At 36.1% G+C, this 17,144-nt stretch overlaps 1 protein-coding gene across 1 annotated transcript in view; it reads right to left on the bottom strand.

Annotated features, from left to right (window-relative positions):
* ufl1 (UFM1-specific ligase 1) overlaps positions 1 to 17,144 on the bottom strand; it is a 32,334-nt gene that overhangs the window by 13,268 nt on the left and 1,922 nt on the right. The window contains exons 2-13 of the mRNA XM_079831153.1: positions 16,986 to 17,131; positions 16,874 to 16,902; positions 16,662 to 16,759; positions 13,317 to 13,431; positions 13,111 to 13,241; positions 9,734 to 9,792; positions 9,496 to 9,642; positions 7,814 to 7,989; positions 7,560 to 7,736; positions 5,513 to 5,633; positions 1,017 to 1,139; positions 455 to 575 (exon numbers count right to left, since the gene is read on the bottom strand). Coding sequence (XP_079687279.1) covers positions 455 to 575; positions 1,017 to 1,139; positions 5,513 to 5,633; positions 7,560 to 7,736; positions 7,814 to 7,989; positions 9,496 to 9,642; positions 9,734 to 9,792; positions 13,111 to 13,241; positions 13,317 to 13,431; positions 16,662 to 16,759; positions 16,874 to 16,902; positions 16,986 to 17,131 — 1,443 coding nt within the window. The remainder of the gene's footprint in view (positions 1 to 454; positions 576 to 1,016; positions 1,140 to 5,512; positions 5,634 to 7,559; positions 7,737 to 7,813; positions 7,990 to 9,495; positions 9,643 to 9,733; positions 9,793 to 13,110; positions 13,242 to 13,316; positions 13,432 to 16,661; positions 16,760 to 16,873; positions 16,903 to 16,985; positions 17,132 to 17,144) is intronic.

Here is a 17,144-nt window from a genome sequence, read left to right as displayed (position 1 = left end):
GCTTTCTAAGCAAAATCATACAAAATTTCTTTCAAAATAATTTCTGAGCTTCTGTCTTCTGACATATTGCGCATCTTTTCACTTTTTATAATTAATGTAGCCTAGATTAAATTTAAAAACAACATAATATTTAAACATAAACAGGAACTTCCTGTAAATGGTCTGAAAGTCCAAACCATACAGAAAATGTTTTCACACTAGAAACGAACCGAACCTTTGTTCAGTTTGATCCGGACCGAGACGACCTCTTTTCATCGGACCAAATTTCGTCTGTTTGGTCCGGATTGTGGTCCAGAGAAGGTTTCACACCTGTAATTTTGATTCAGACCAAACTGAAAAGTCCGAAAATGCGGACCAAACAAGGTAGGAGTGAAAGCGCCCTTAAGTGTTGGTGTGAACAGATCTGAACTCTGCACTATTAGTGTCAAGTAGCTAGAAATCTCATGGTTTGAACCTTTGTAACTGCTCTGCTAGTTCCTGCAGCATCTCCTCAGAGCTGTCACACACTTTCTTCTCCAGAACCTCCATGATCTCCTCTACTGACAGGAAGGGCACGTCTCCTACTTTATTTCGACCTGTAACACACACACACACACACACAAAAACAACTGCTTATTTCCAACCACCACTACAAATCACACTAAAGCCGCTGTTCCACTGCACATGACATTTGGACATGACTGTTGGAGTTCGCCCCCTAGTGGCAGTCGTAATGAACTTCCATTATGATCTAGCACAGCAACATGGGTAAACTGTCACGGTATCGGAAATCTTCCCCGTTAAAGCACATCTCTCAGACTAGATGTTAATACTCAAGCTAGAGCTGCAGTTTTGGAGATGCTCTGACCCAGTCTTCTAGCCATCACAATCTGGCCCTTGTCAAACTCACTCAAATCCTTACGCTTGCCCATTTTTCCTGCTTCTAACACATCAACTCTGAGGACAAAATGTTCACTTGCTGCCTAATATAACAGGAGCCGTGATGACGAGATGATCAGTGTTATCTGTGCTCATACCCTGAGAGGTGTGTGATGTCTCCTCATCACTGTCTTCCTCCCTCCTGCCCTTCTTCTTGGTTTTGCGGATTCGGATCTCTCTGGCGTTTCCACCTCCACCTCCTTTCACGCTTCCGCCGCCCTCTGAGAAGCAAAAAGTCAACAGCAGAGGTTTTAAAAAAAATCAACAATCATTTATATTACAAGAATGAAAAACTTTCAAAAGGTTAAGTATCCGAACAATGGGGAAATCATAATAATAAACAGCCTGAGTGATGTATAATATCTACATATGAACTCTTCTAGCTATACATTTCTTTCTTGAGTTTTTACTATTGAAAGTTTGGGAAGAAATAATAATTTAAGGTTGTTTTATTTTATTTTAAATTGTACTCAACTCGTTAATTTTACAGTTATTGTTTGTAATTTTACAAATTCGGCTGTTATTTTAACCCTTAATCGTCCCTTGGGCTCCAGCTGACCCCACTGGACTTTTCCTCCATTTTTAAAAAGTGTTCCCTTCATCTCAGGGCCATGAGACTCTGTGACTTTTCCTAAATAATCTATCTAAACATGCACAAAAAAATCTGGGCTTGATTTGGTTGTTCTAAAGGTGTGTAAAAAAAAATGTACCGTTTAAGTCCCTCGGGGTCAGATTGACCCCACATTGAAAATGAATGGGAAAGTGTAAAAAATAATTTTTTTTCACTTTTTTTGTCAAAAAAAAATTAACTAAATCCAGTATAAATCTGAAAATTTCCACATTTATATCAAGGTCTGGTCCTAGAACATAAACACAAAGTAGAACGAACTTTCTATCTCATACACACACACGTACACACACACACACGTGTGTGACTGCAACAGAGAGTATTTTTATTGAAATTGGCAAATAAAATCAACAAAACTGGCATAAATCTGAAAGATTTTCATACATAAATGAAGTACTAATACTAGAGCACAAATGCAATATGGAACAAGCATGTTCACTCACACACACACACACACACACACACACACACACAAACACACACAAACACACACAAACACAAACGCAGGTGTCTGGAGCATTTTTTTGGATTTTGGCAATGAATGGGAAAATGTAAAAAATGCTTTTTTTTCACTTTGTTTGTAAAAAAAAATCAACTAAATCCAGTATAAATCTGAAAATGTCTACATTTATATCAAGATCTGGTCCTAGAGCATAAACACAAAGTGGAACGAACTTTCTGTCTCATACACACAAGCATACACACACACACACACACACACACACACACACACGTGTGTGACTGCAACAGAGAGTATTTTTATTGAAATTGGCAAATAAAATCAACAAAACTGGCATAAATCTGAAAGATTTTCATACATAAATGAAGTACTAATACTAGAGCACAAATGCAATATGGAACAAGCATGTTCACTCACACACACACACACACACACAAACACAAACGCAGGTGTCTGAAGCATTTTTTTGGATTTTGGCAATGAATGGGAAAATGTAAAAAATGCTTTTTTTTCACTTTGTTTGTAAAAAAAAAATCAACTAAATCCAGTATAAATCTGAAAATGTCTACATTTATATCAAGATCTGGTCCTAGAGCATAAACACAAAGTGGAACGAACTTTCTGTCTCATACACACAAGCATACACACACACACACACACACACACACACACACACACGTGTGTGACTGCAACAGAGAGTATTTTTATTGAAATTGGCAAATAAAATCAACAAAACTGGCATAAATCTGAAAGATTTTCATACATAAATGAAGTACTAATACTAGAGCACAAATGCAATATGGAACAAGCATGTTCACTCACACACACACACACACACACACACACAAACACAAACGCAGGTGTCTGGAGCATTTTTTTGGATTTTGGCAATGAATGGGAAAATGTAAAAAATGCTTTTTTTTCACTTTGTTTGTAAAAAAAAATCAACTAAATCCAGTATAAATCTGAAAATGTCTACATTTATATCAAGATCTGGTCCTAGAGCATAAACACAAAGTGGAACGAACTTTCTATCTCATACACACAAGCATACACACAAGCACACACACACACACACACACACACACACGTGTGACTGCAACAGAGAGCATTTTTATAGAAACTGGTAAATAAAATCAACAAAACTGGCATAAATTTGAAAAAATTCCATACATAAATGAAGGACAAATACTTGAGCACAAATGCAACATGGAACAAGCATGAGAAAGAGGGAAAAGGGCAAATAAAAGAAAGATGAAAGGCAGCTTAACTTTTGCATAACTTCCCTCTGGACCTCTAGTGGATAATGTGGTCATTGCTCTCTTTCTCTTTAACTATAATTCCTAAAGTTTTTCCACAAACCTATTGATGGCGGTATTCTATCCCTAACACATAGAGCAATGTCCAAAAACTATTTATATTTATTTAAGATCATCATTCAAGTGATTTTTTCATAAAAAAATCATTTTTAATGAGCCAATTTATGACATAGTTAAGTATTTGTGCAGTAAATAGGTAAACAACTACCAAATACCCACAAAAACACAGCATAAATGTATAGTTGAGAAGTAAATAAAAAAAATGATATATAGTTTTCCATGTAAAAAAATTATATTTCCTTATGCAATCGCTCTGTAAAAGTTTGGGGTCTATCTGAGCCCAAGGGACTCAAACGTAAACCCTACTTGAGGGACGATTAAGGGTTAAGTATTGTGACATTAAAGGTGCTTTCTGGTGGTAACCAATGTTGATATTTCAAATCACCAAAACAAACACGCCCCTATTTTGATAGCTCCGCCCCACACATACGTAATCCAGGCAACGACTATGGGGGAATCTGTGTGTTACTATGGTAATCCAGGTCAAATGTTCAATGAAAAATTCATCCCATCCATGCCAAAAACACACAGTTCTCACGAACAACCCGACAGCACGAGCACGAAAGTCCAACTAACGAATATATTACAATTATGACGAGATTAGAGGGATATCGATCAGAAAAAGAGGAAACAAACATATATTAGGAGTACATTATCTTACTTGTCGGACTCATGTTGGGACAGTGAGGAGGTTTAGACGCTCCAGGCTTATACAGTGTGGAAATGAACGGGTCTTTATCATCGCTGAAGTGAACAACATGATCGCAAATGGGCAAACAAACGAACATGACACACGAGCATATTCAAGCAAAAGCCAGCATATATTAGTTCTGTGAAACAAAATCAATGTTACTTGCGTATCGAGAAGAAATAAAGCAATCTCGGCCTTCACTTCTTGAGTTCTCTCCAGCGCTGGAAAGCTGATCCGATATTTACACAGGTTCTACTTCTTGCGTGATTGTAAGCCTTCTTTTGTTCCACAGACATCTTCCACATTTGTTTTTTATCTGCTATCTATCTCTGTCATCGCTCAGCTAATGTCCGTCCTGTGTCACGCCTTACATGCACTGAGCGCTCTCTTCCCGTAATTAGTAGACACGCCCCTTATTGCTGATTGGCTCAGTTTGTTATTGTACTCGGCCCGAGTCACATTTCTAAAGCAGTTTTGAAATAACACTTATGCCACATTTAATGAAAAATAAATAAATTGTATTAAAACATTTTTGAAATGGCAATAATATGTGAAATCACCACCAGATGGTGCAAAACCACATATGCATAAAAAAAGAAGAACATTTTCTTTTACAGATACTTTTTACAGGTTATTTTACAGCTATTTCCTGAATTGTTAAGATCAAACACTAAAAAATAAATCGTAAAGAAACGGTCAAATGACTGGCAGCAACAGAACATTAAACACTAGCAGATCTCTCAAGATCTCAGCATCTTCACTCATTACACTCCAGTTTGACTACTTCTTTCATACTATAGTTCTTATTGGGAATTAACAGATGTTTGGATGATGTTTTATTGAAAAGTGTTTGCTTTAGTTGGGACTTTTAAAAATTAGATTTTCTCTGGCTGCTTAAACTGTTTCTAAAACAAATTTGTTACAGCAAAACTACAAAAGAAAATCTGATCAGATTACTCCCCCCCCCCCCCCCCCCCCATAATAAATGTGCTTTAGAAACAGTTTAAGCAGCCAGAGAAAATCTAATGTTAAAAGTCCCAACTTTTAAGTGGCCAGAGATTAAACAATGTTAAAAGTCAAGAGCCCAGGTAAATCAAACACTGATCACCATAGTGGCGACTTCAGGCTAAAATATCAACATCTAAACCTTTGTTCATCTCAAAAAGAACTTGTGTGTGAAATAAATAAAGTCAAACTGTATTGTAATGAGATCTTGAGAGATCTGCTGTTGTTTAATGTTCTGTTGGGATTTATGGGGTTTTTGTATTATCTTATTTTGGCACCATTGTGCTGAAAGTAGAGCTTGTGCTTTATAGCTAGCTAACGTGCAACTGCAAGAGATTTGCATTGGACTAAAAGCAACTCTAATTCTGATTTCAGAGAGGTCTTCCAAATCAATCTGTATCAGTGTTTCCTGCACGGTTATCTTTCTTTACCTGAAGCCTTCTTCCGCCGCTCATCTCTCTTCTCTTTCTTTGAAAAGGATGAAGTCTCCAATAAAACAGACGCTTTGACATCCTCCTCAGTTATCAGAAACACAGGGTTATTCTTCACTTCCTATTGATAAACAGAGGTGGACAAAGTACACAACTCCATTACTCGAGTGAAAGTAAAAGTACTACTGGTCAAATATTACTCTGTTACAAGAGAAAGTTGTTAAAAAATATTTTTACTTAAGTAAAAGTACAGAAGTACTTGCTTTTAAAAGTACTTGAGTATCAAAAGTAAATTTCCTTTTTTATGTCAAGGCATTATATTATTATTGTTGCATTGTTGTATAAATGCAAGGTGGTTTAAGCCAGTCAGTGATTCTCCATCCGACATGCTAGCATACGACCACCTTAAACTAATTTAAATACTTAAGTTACAAAGCTTTTTACAAAGCTGCTGTCACTTTAAGGCAGAATGCACAAATCCAATACACTGATACACATCCGATATTCCCCCAACTGTTAACGTTCACTTAAGACATAATCAACTTTGTTTACGTGAATACTCTCCAAAATGAAAATTGACATTTTGTGTGTATTGGTCTGTTTAAGTGCGGAAAAAACACAAAAGAAAGCTCTATTCAGTACTCGAGCTCTGGCATCTCAGAGGCACAAAAAAACAGACTGAACTGAGCTCTTTCATCATGCTTTCAGATTCATCCATATGTCTATGCTTCTCTTTCTCCTAGACATTTACATTTTGCAACAAAAAAAAACATTTAAAGAAGAAAAAAAATCATCCACTGACTTGCAAAGCTGCTACAGAAACGACTTGATAGAAATGTAGTGGAGTAAAAAGTACGATATTTGTCTTTCAAATGTAGTGAAGGTAAAGTAAAAGTTTCCCTAAAAAATAATACTTCAGTAAAGTACAGATACTCAAAAAGTGTACTTAAGTACAGTACTCAAGTAAATGTACTTCGTGACTGCCCACCTCTGTTGATAAAGCAGAGAAGATAAACACATCCAGTGACGATCGGCTGCAAACATGCTATTTCTTACCAGCCAGAAAACACAACCCCTTTCAAGCCAGTGTACTCACAAAAAAAGTGCTGATTTCCAGTTATATACACACCTGCATAAGCTTCCTTCTGATTCTACTATAAGAAATGAGTGGTTGAACTTTATTTTTAATGAAGTTCCAGCTCATGTGCGCAAGACATTGCGTGTTTGATCGCTTCATTTCACCGCGGAATCGATTGTAAACAAGACACAGGTCCAGACTGGATTTGCAGACATATCAAGATTAAAACAATGCTGTGCCTTCTGGATCCGACAGGAACGGTGCAACACACTAATGTGAGTAAAACATGTTTTTATATGTGTTAGTATTGCATTGTTACAGATCGTTCGATATATATTGATTACATACCTTAGCACGCGGTCACAGGCTGGAGAAGGTGTTATTTGAGGTGTTATTGGTTCATTCGTGATCAGACTCGGACTTGTAACGCCAGGGCTCGCAAAGTGTGTGTGTGCGGTTCGTGGTTATATTCACTGATCGGGCCGACCAAGTGTGTGTGTGTGTGTGTGTGTGTGTGTACGGTTCGCGGTTATATTCACATCGGGCTGGCCAATACAAAAATAACATTCCAATCAATCGCGGGTGGATGAGAGATGAATCATTGTGTTTGTTTGATGAGCCCTGTGAGCGTTTCCCCAGACGCTTTCCACATGTACTGAGGAACTGATGACAGAATTTACATTTTTGAGTGAATGGTCTGGGTAAGTGTACATAAACGCGCCATGTCATTTGCAGCTTCTTGGCAAAGTAAAGATGGCTTTTGTTGATGCTTATCGAATCGTATTGGTTACAGACTATAGTATTATGATTGATTACATTAAATTGATTACATTGAAGTATTTAAAATTTACAATTTAATAAGATAATTAATTATGAAGATTGCCCTTACAAAGGAAAACAATGCAGACGTTAATTTCTGACCCAGTGGAGGGTGTATGGTGTACAGTTGCAGGACAAGCTCACACACACCTTCTGTGCTTTATGTTGCATGATGTCATCAAATAAAGCAAGGCATCCGCTGATGAACTTTTCGCTGACCACAGACGTGGACAGAAGCCTGGCACTGGACTGCACGTTCATGGCCCTCAGCACTTCATTCAACAGGATTCCTATATCCTCCTCAGACAGACTGCTTGGGAGCATGGGCTAAACGAGAAGAAAGGACCTCAGAACATTTGTGGATATGTTTTTCTTTTGTGAAGAGAAGATAAGCATGACCGCACCTGTAGGTCAACCCAAGCGGCTGAGCTGATGGCCTCCTCCACCGAGGCCTCGAGCTGATCCACAATGGTTCTGCCAACACATGCGGATTTGAGAAAGAGCAGTTTACTGGACTTAAACCGCTTCTTTATGTAGCTGATAGGATCAGGAATTCCCAAACGGGTCAGGGCCTCGAACTCTGCAGGAGGAAAGACACAACTGGGCTGAGAAGAGCTTTAAGGGTTGTTCTCGGGTCAATATAAATTAAGCTTTACGTAACACAGAAAATTATTTTGAACAGACAAAAAAGAAAACAGCAAAATGCTTGAGTTGAAAATGCTTTAACGGTTCACAGTTTGGCTTTTAACCCCTTCAGAACAGTCAATGTTAGCGTAGTACTGTATCTGCTATTTTTGCTTTTCTAAATAAATGAATGTTGTTGTTTTTCATTAATTATGCCACAAACGCTCTTAGCAAAGCTTAAGTTAATTCAGATAAACTGATATAACGGAATTTGGGGGAAAATGTGACAAATTGGGGATCTGAATCTGAACAGATTCTGAACAGACAGAATTGCGGGAATTGCGACAGAATCTGGGGGAAAAGCGACAGAATCTGGGGGGAAACGCGACAGAATCTGGGGGAAAAGCGACAGAATCTGGGGGGAAACGCGACAGAATCTGGGGGGAAAAGCGACAGAATCTGGGGGGAAACGCGACAGAATCTGGGGGAAAAGCGACAGAATCTGGGGGGAAAAGCGACAGAATCTGGGGGGAAAAGCGATAGAATCTGGGGGGAAACGCGACAGAATCTGGGGGGAAACGCGACAGAATCTGGGGGGAAACGCGACAGAATCTGGGGGGAAACGCGACAGAATCTGGGGGGAAACACGACAGAATCTGGGGGGAAACACGACAGAATCTGGGGGGAAAAGCGACAGAATCTGGGGGGAAACGCGACAGAATCTGGGGGGAAACGCGACAGAATCTGGGGGGAAACGCGACAGAATCTGGGGGGAAACGCGACAGAATCTGGGGGGAAACGCGACAGAATCTGGGGGGGAAACGCGACAGAATCTGGGGGGAAACGCGACAGAATCTGGGGGGAAACGCGACTGAATCTGGGGGGAAACGCGACAGAATCTGGGGGGAAACGCGACAGAATCTGGGGGGAAACGCGACAGAATCTGGGGGGAAATGCGACAGAATCTGGGGGGAAACGCGACAGAATCTGGGGGGAAACGCGACAGAATCTGGGGGGAAATGCGACAGAATCTGGGGGGAAATGCGACAGAATCTGGGGGGAAATGACACAGAATTTAGGGGGGAAATGACACAGAATCTAGGGGGGAAATGCGACAGAATCTGGGGGGAAATGCGACAGAATCTGGGGGGAAATGACACAGAATTTAGGGGGGAAATGACACAGAATCTAGGGGGGAAATGCGACAGAATCTGGGGGGAAATGCGACAGAATCTGGGGGGAAATGCGACAGAATCTGGGGGGAAATGCGACAGAATCTGGGGGGAAATGACACAGAATTTAGGGGGGAAATGACACAGAATTTAGGGGGGAAATGCCACCGAATAATCATTATGCAACATAGGACATCATCATTCTAGACTGGGCAACTTTTTGGGTCCGAGACTGGAAATCGTAATTGCATAAGCTAAATTCTCTAAAACGTCACTTAAGATAAACACACCTAAATATCCATTCTGTCTGAGGAAGGAGTCCACCCAAGAGCTCTGGGCTTTGGAGTAGATGTCAGGAATGTAGATGGCTTTATCCTGCTTGCCTCCCACCACAGAGCCCTTCAAACGGCCACTGCTGACCAGTTCTTCCAGCACCGCTGAGAAACGAGAAACAACACACACAAGCCGTCTACACGCAGAACACACAGAAGAAATGATTGTGTTAAAAGCCAAAACTTCAATACTTACAGTACATCAGATTCTCCTGAAAACCATAGAGATTTAGCAAGTTGTTGATCTGCGTAGGCCTACGGATGGAAAGCACAGGCGTTAATAAACTACAGAGAAATCAATCTTTAAAGACAAATAAGAGGAAAATGTAAGTCAGATAAAAAAGAAATGTGTTAGGGGGTGTAACGATATATCGCGATATTAAAATGTGACGATATGTATTGTTGATGGAAACGATATGATTGGCGATAGAGTTGTTTTATCCAAGGCTCAACTTGCTGTAGTCGGCCTATTTATAAGGTATAATTCACCCAAACACAAATTTACAAATACACCACAAATGTAAACTGTCATGTGCTCAGCATCATGTCATTTTTCGTTTAACTTCCAAACACAAATGAAGATATTCGTTATGAAACCTGAGGGATTTCGGTCCCTCCATTTAAAGTCCATTCCTCTCAAACTAAACAAGTTTGTCAAAGGCATCGTAAAAATAACTAATAGAGTGTCTAATCCAAATCCAAGTCTTCTGAAGAGACACGAACGATGGCTTATGATGAACAGATTCACAATGCATACTGTAGTAAACAGATTTAGTTTTAATGTTATGATTAAGAATGAACCATCTAAAATGCTTTGAATATAGTTCACCCAAAAAAAACAATTATCCCATGATTTACTCTCCCTCAAGCAACTCCTACGTGTATATGACATTCTTCTTTCAGCCAAACAGAGTTATATTAAATAATATCCTGGCTCTTCTAAGCTTTATATTGGAAGTGAATGAATCCGTCCATCCACCATAAAAGTAATCCATACAGCTCCAGCGGGTTAATAAATGCCTTCTGAAGCGAATCGCTTTTTGTAACTTTATGAACTATAATCACTGGCTTCCGGTAATGGCTTTTTTACAGTCTATGAGTAGAAAATAAGAAAAATAATACTTCTAAATAAATTTATATGACAATCCATATGTTTTTCTTCAATGTACAGGAGTTTTCTTCCCCACAGTGGATGCATAAGAGGCTCATATTTCATATTAAAGACATAGCCTTTAGGAAATTGATATCACAGATAAAAAGCACAGATTTTTATAATATATATATTTTTTTCCAATAAATCCTTAGACCTTTCTGATGATTTTTAGTCAAACTGTCTGCATATTAACAGGTAACCTTTTTAACCTGCATATTAATACGTTTTCTGTAAAATATAAATATTATTATTATACTGTTATATTTATTCTTAAATGCTCTATTTAAAATTTGTAATGAAAATATTATTGTAATAGTAATATTTCTTATTGTTATTTAGCAATAATAATCATCATCATAATTATTATTAGTCATATTAATGTATAAACACAAAATGTTACATACACACTTTTCATTTGTAAAAATAATAATAATCGCATTTTAAATCGCAATTAGATATTTTCCCCAAATCGTGCAGCCCTAATTCTGACTTATAACAAAAAACAGAACAATGTCTAAAAGCTGATGTGTGACAGGATGTACAGCAAACAAGCTAAAATACACAGAAATACGTTTTAATAAGCTGTCGACCCAAAAAACGAGCGTTTAAGGACATAAAAGTGGACACACCATAGTTTCTACTACTATACATCATGCGTCGGGTCAGAGGTCACTCTTCAGCACAAACTAGACTCGCATACGGCCGTTAACGGAAGCCAGTGATCATAGTTTATAAAGTATGTTTTCAATGTCATGTTTTTGGGTGAGTGGACTTTCAATGGAGGGACTGAAATCTCTCAGGTTTCAATACATGTGCATTTTGAAGAGGAGCAAAAGTTGGGTTTGTATTGAGTAAAACAACAGAATTGGCATTTCTGCTTGAACTGTCCCTCTAATCAACAGCACAGGAGAACTCACAGTGAAGTTTTGTTGGATTACAAATGTATACATTGTTATATCTAGGTCCCAATGTAATAGAATATAACTGAAAACATTATCTATATTAGTGTTTTACATTTTGAAGTAAGCTTGAGGAAATTCTAAGGAGATTACGTCAGGCTGTGTAAGTGTTTGAGACATTAAGTCTTTTGTCTTTATGCACTTCCTGACTATTTACCATGACAAAGTTTTGAACTTGATCTATTTTGAATGTCTCTTCCCCTGCTGTATAATCCCTCCCCTTGAAATGTATATAAAATACAATGTTCAACTGGCTTTAGTTAGACTTGGAACCTCAGCGGAAAGACAGCACGTTTTCTCAATAAAGAATCCTGCTGAAAAACCTATCCAAGTTCTCCTGGGGCCCGTTCTTCGTACGTCGCTAACTCAGTTAGCCGGATTTGATTGTTGACGATTTGGCATGATCTTGGATTGTTTGGTTCTTCGAAGCTCATCCTGGACTTGTTGTCATAGTAACAGCTCCGTAATCTTAAACCTACTCGAGCGGCTTATTTCATGTAAACAGGATTAGATTCATCTTGAGGTGATACTTAAAATCTGTCCGAGCCACTGCTACTTTATTACAAGAGTTCATTACTGAACCAGGGGCAATAATAATAATTTTAAATAATAATATAAAAATTTTATATTGTATATGTATATGAGAATGTATACTGTTGTGTATAATACTATAGACACAGCCACTTGATTGAGCGATTTATTTGTGATGGAATAAGTATTTTATATCATTTTGTTTTTATTGGTTTCCACACGTTGTACAGTTACTCTGAGCCGTGCATTAAGTGATCACGGATATTATGGGATGGCTTGATGCAGCGCAAGAGAGGATCATTTTATCTTGACCCATAAGAAACTGTCACGTTACAAATCTGCTTCAAATTAAATTAAAAATTAAATTACAACATTGAAATAAAAATGTAAAGGGTGTACAAATGTATAAAATCGTGAATATAAATAATTGGTAATCATGTTTAAAAAAAACAAAAAAACATTTATCTATTATAACTTTTATGTTGGTTTGGTGGTTTGGCTGTTTCCTTATAAAGGTTCAGAAATTCGTGGGGTTTTTTTTGTGTAGTTTGTCAAGTTTTTTGCCAGGTGGCTTTTTTAATTATATGATGTCATTACGTTGCTGTCTTGACGCCAGCCAATCGCTGCATTGCTGATCGTGGTTGAGTATCGATGCATCCGCCCTCTTCAGGGAACACAAGAACGCTCAGTGATCTTAGATCATTTAATCCAGATATTATAATCCAATCCGCAAATTCGTTTGAAGAACCAAATTAGCCAGAGATCAGTTATCACGATTAAAAGATCTGGGATCTGTCAGATCATCTCAGATGTAATAAGCAACGTACGAAGAACGGGCCCCTGGTCTCTACTTCAAGAAACAACAGAAGTTCACAACAGTTTCAACAGCCAGCATTATATGTTTCCCATGATGCAGCTGGAGCTGCTTACCTGGTGATGCCACTGAACAGACCACAGATGCGCGCTTTGTGTCTGGAGACGAAGGCTTGTGTGAAGATCACGCCCCTGCTGTACTGATCCACCTGGCCCTGGATGGCTTTACCCAGCCGCGCGTTCAGCTCCTAGCAGAACCAACACGATGAAGAGCAGGCAGCCGCTTCATCCATTACACAATACTTCATGCAGACGGGACTAACCTCAGTCAGAAAATCTCCAGGCAGGTCATACGTTTTGCACAGCTCTGCGATGTTGACCTGCCCAGCCTCCTGTAGTTTATCATTCACCTCCTCAGCCAGCCGATCCAAATACGTTCTTTACAGCAGAACAGGCGTTTAGGACAGTAAATCACATGACAATCAGTCACCTGGGGTCAGCCAACACACTGACAGAAGGGTTGAGGTCAAGACCACCTACGCCAAGACTCAATACAAAATGGCCCCCGAATCCCTCAATCACTATTCCCTACATTAGTCCACTAATACAGCTCACAGTTCATATTTTCAACATTTTTATCTTATAATTATGACTTAGCATGTCAAATTTATGACTTTATATCTAATAATGAGGACTTTTAAAATCATATTTTCAACATTTTATCTTATAATAATGACTTAGCATGTCAAATTTATGACTTTATATCTAATAATGAGGACTTTTAAAATCATATTTTCAACATTTTATCTTATAATTATGACTTAGCATGTCGTATTTTTGACTTTATATCTAATAATGAGGACTTTTAAAATCATATTTTCAACATTTTATCTTATAATTATGATTTAGCATGTCATATTTTTGACTTTATCTAATAATGAGGACTTTTAAAATCATATTTTTAACATTTTATCTTATAATTATGATTTAGCATGTCATATTTTTGACTTTATCTAATAATGAGGACTTTTAAAATCATATTTCAACATTTTATCTTATAATTATGACTTAGCATGTCATATTTCTGACTTTATATCTAATAATGAGGACTTTTAAAATCATATTTTCAACATTTTATCTTATAATTATGATTTAGCATGTCATATTTTTGACTTTATCTAATAATGAGGACTTTTAAAATCATATTTCAACATTTTATCTTATAATTATAACTTAGCATGCCATATTTTTGACTTTATCTAATAATGAGGACTTTTAAAATCATATTTTCAACATTTTATCTTATAATTATGATTTAGCATGTCATATTTCTGACTTTTTATCTAATAATGAGGACTTTTAAAATCATATTTTCAACATTTTATCTTATAATAATGACTTAGCATGTGGTATTTTTGACTTTATATCTAATAATGAGGACTTTTAAAATCATATTTTCAACATTTTATCTTCTAATTATGATTTAGCATGTCATATTTTTGACTTTATCTAATAATGAGGACTTTTAAAATCATATTTCAACATTTTATCTTATAATTATGACTTAGCATGTCATATTTCTGACTTTATATCTAATAATGAGGACTTTTAAAATCATATTTCAACATTTTATCTTATAATTATGACTTAGCATGTCATATTTCTGACTTTATATCTAATAATGAGGACTTTTAAAATCATATTTTCAACATTTTATCTTATAATTATGATTTAGCATGTCATATTTTTGACTTTATCTAATAATGAGGACTTTTAAAATCATATTTCAACATTTTATCTTATAATTATAACTTAGCATGCCATATTTTTGACTTTATCTAATAATGAGGACTTTTAAAATCATATTTTCAACATTTTATCTTATAATTATGATTTAGCATGTCATATTTCTGACTTTTTATCTAATAATGAGGACTTTTAAAATCATATTTTCAACATTTTATCTTATAATAATGACTTAGCATGTGGTATTTTTGACTTTATATCTAATAATGAGGACTTTTAAAATCATATTTTCAACATTTTATCTTCTAATTATGATTTAGCATGTCATATTTTTGACTTTATCTAATAATGAGGACTTTTAAAATCATATTTCAACATTTTATCTTATAATTATGACTTAGCATGTCATATTTCTGACTTTATATCTAATAATGAGGACTTTTAAAATCATATTTCAACATTTTATCTTATAATTATGACTTAGCATGTCATATTTCTGACTTTATATCTAATAATGAGGACTTTTAAAATCATATTTTCAACATTTTATCTTATAATTATGATTTAGCATGTCATATTTTTGACTTTATCTAATAATGAGGACTTTTAAAATCATATTTCAACATTTTATCTTATAATTATAACTTAGCATGCCATATTTTTGACTTTATCTAATAATGAGGACTTTTAAAATCATATTTTCAACATTTTATCTTATAATTATGATTTAGCATGTCATATTTCTGACTTTTTATCTAATAATGAGGACTTTTAAAATCATATTTTCAACATTTTATCTTATAATAATGACTTAGCATGTGGTATTTTTGACTTTATATCTAATAATGAGGACTTTTAAAATCATATTTTCAACATTTTATCTTCTAATTATGATTTAGCATGTCATATTTTTGACTTTATCTAATAATGAGGACTTTTAAAATCATATTTCAACATTTTATCTTATAATTATGACTTAGCATGTCATATTTCTGACTTTATATCTAATAATGAGGACTTTTAAAATCATATTTTCAACATTTTATCTTATAATTATGATTTAGCATGTCATATTTTTGACTTTATCTAATAATGAGGACTTTTAAAATCATATTTCAACATTTTATCTTATAATTATGACTTAGCATGTCATATTTCTGACTTTATATCTAATAATGAGGACTTTTAAAATCATATTTTCAACATTTTATCTTATAATTATGATTTAGCATGTCATATTTTTGACTTTATCTAATAATGAGGACTTTTAAAATCATATTTTTAACATTTTATCTTATAATTATGATTTAGCATGTCATATTTTTGACTTTATCTAATAATGAGGACTTTTAAAATCATATTTTCAACATTTTATCTTATAATTATGACTTAGCATGTCATATTTCTGACTTTTTATCTAATAATGAGGACTTTTAAAATCATATTTTCAACATGTTATCTTATAATTATGATTTAGCATGTCATATTTCTGACTTTTTATCTAATAATGAGGACTTTTAAAATCATATTTTCAACATTTTATCTTATAATTATGACTTAGCATGTCATATTTTTGACTTTATATCTAATAATGAGGACTTTTAAAATCATATTTTCAACATTATCTTATAATTATAACTTAGCATAATTATAGTAAACCCTCAATCACTATTCCCCACATTAGTCCACTAATACAGTTCACGTGCAGAAGTGAAAGAAAACGAGTGAGTTAGTGTACATCGGCTGTCCACTGGTTATTGCAGTGCATTGTGGGATTGAATGAGTGACTCAATAACGTCCACTATGGTTTCGGACACCAGTACAGCTAGTGTGGGTATAGGGGAGCGATTTCAGATTCAGCCCAAGACCACAACACGACTGAAGGTTTTCCTAGAACATGCATTAGTGCGCCTCAGACTCACTGGTCGATCAGCTGGCCCAGTATGAGCTGCGTGCCTCTGTCTGATTTGGCGATTTCACTGGCTCTGCCCTCCACATGGACCAGATCAACATTGATGATCTGTGGGAAATATTAAAGAACACTCATGTATAATATCCCCCTCATGTATAATATCCCCCTCATGTATAATATCCCACTCGCTGCACAAGACTGATGTGAAGACTGGACACTCACCTTCTGAAGGTCCACCACATTAATCCTCCCTTAAAACATGAGGCAGAGGGTTAGATTGGGTTAGATTGGGGCGGTTTAGAGCGGTTATCAGTGAAGTGTGTATCGCGCTCACCTCTCTGCATGTGGAGCTCATCACGCATCTCTCGGCTGACCTGTGCTGGGGTCACATACTCTTTCCCATCCAGAGTGTGAACCACATCCAGCTTCTTATCCAGCACCAGATTGGCCACGATCTCAATGCAGTTCCTCTCAGACAGCCTGGATTTAACAC

Source organism: Gobio gobio, assembly GCF_949357685.1.
Source record: "Gobio gobio genome assembly, chromosome: 12".
In the NCBI taxonomy this organism is placed as follows: Eukaryota; Metazoa; Chordata; class Actinopteri; order Cypriniformes; family Gobionidae; genus Gobio; species Gobio gobio.
This window is presented reverse-complemented; position numbering and strand designations above follow the sequence as displayed.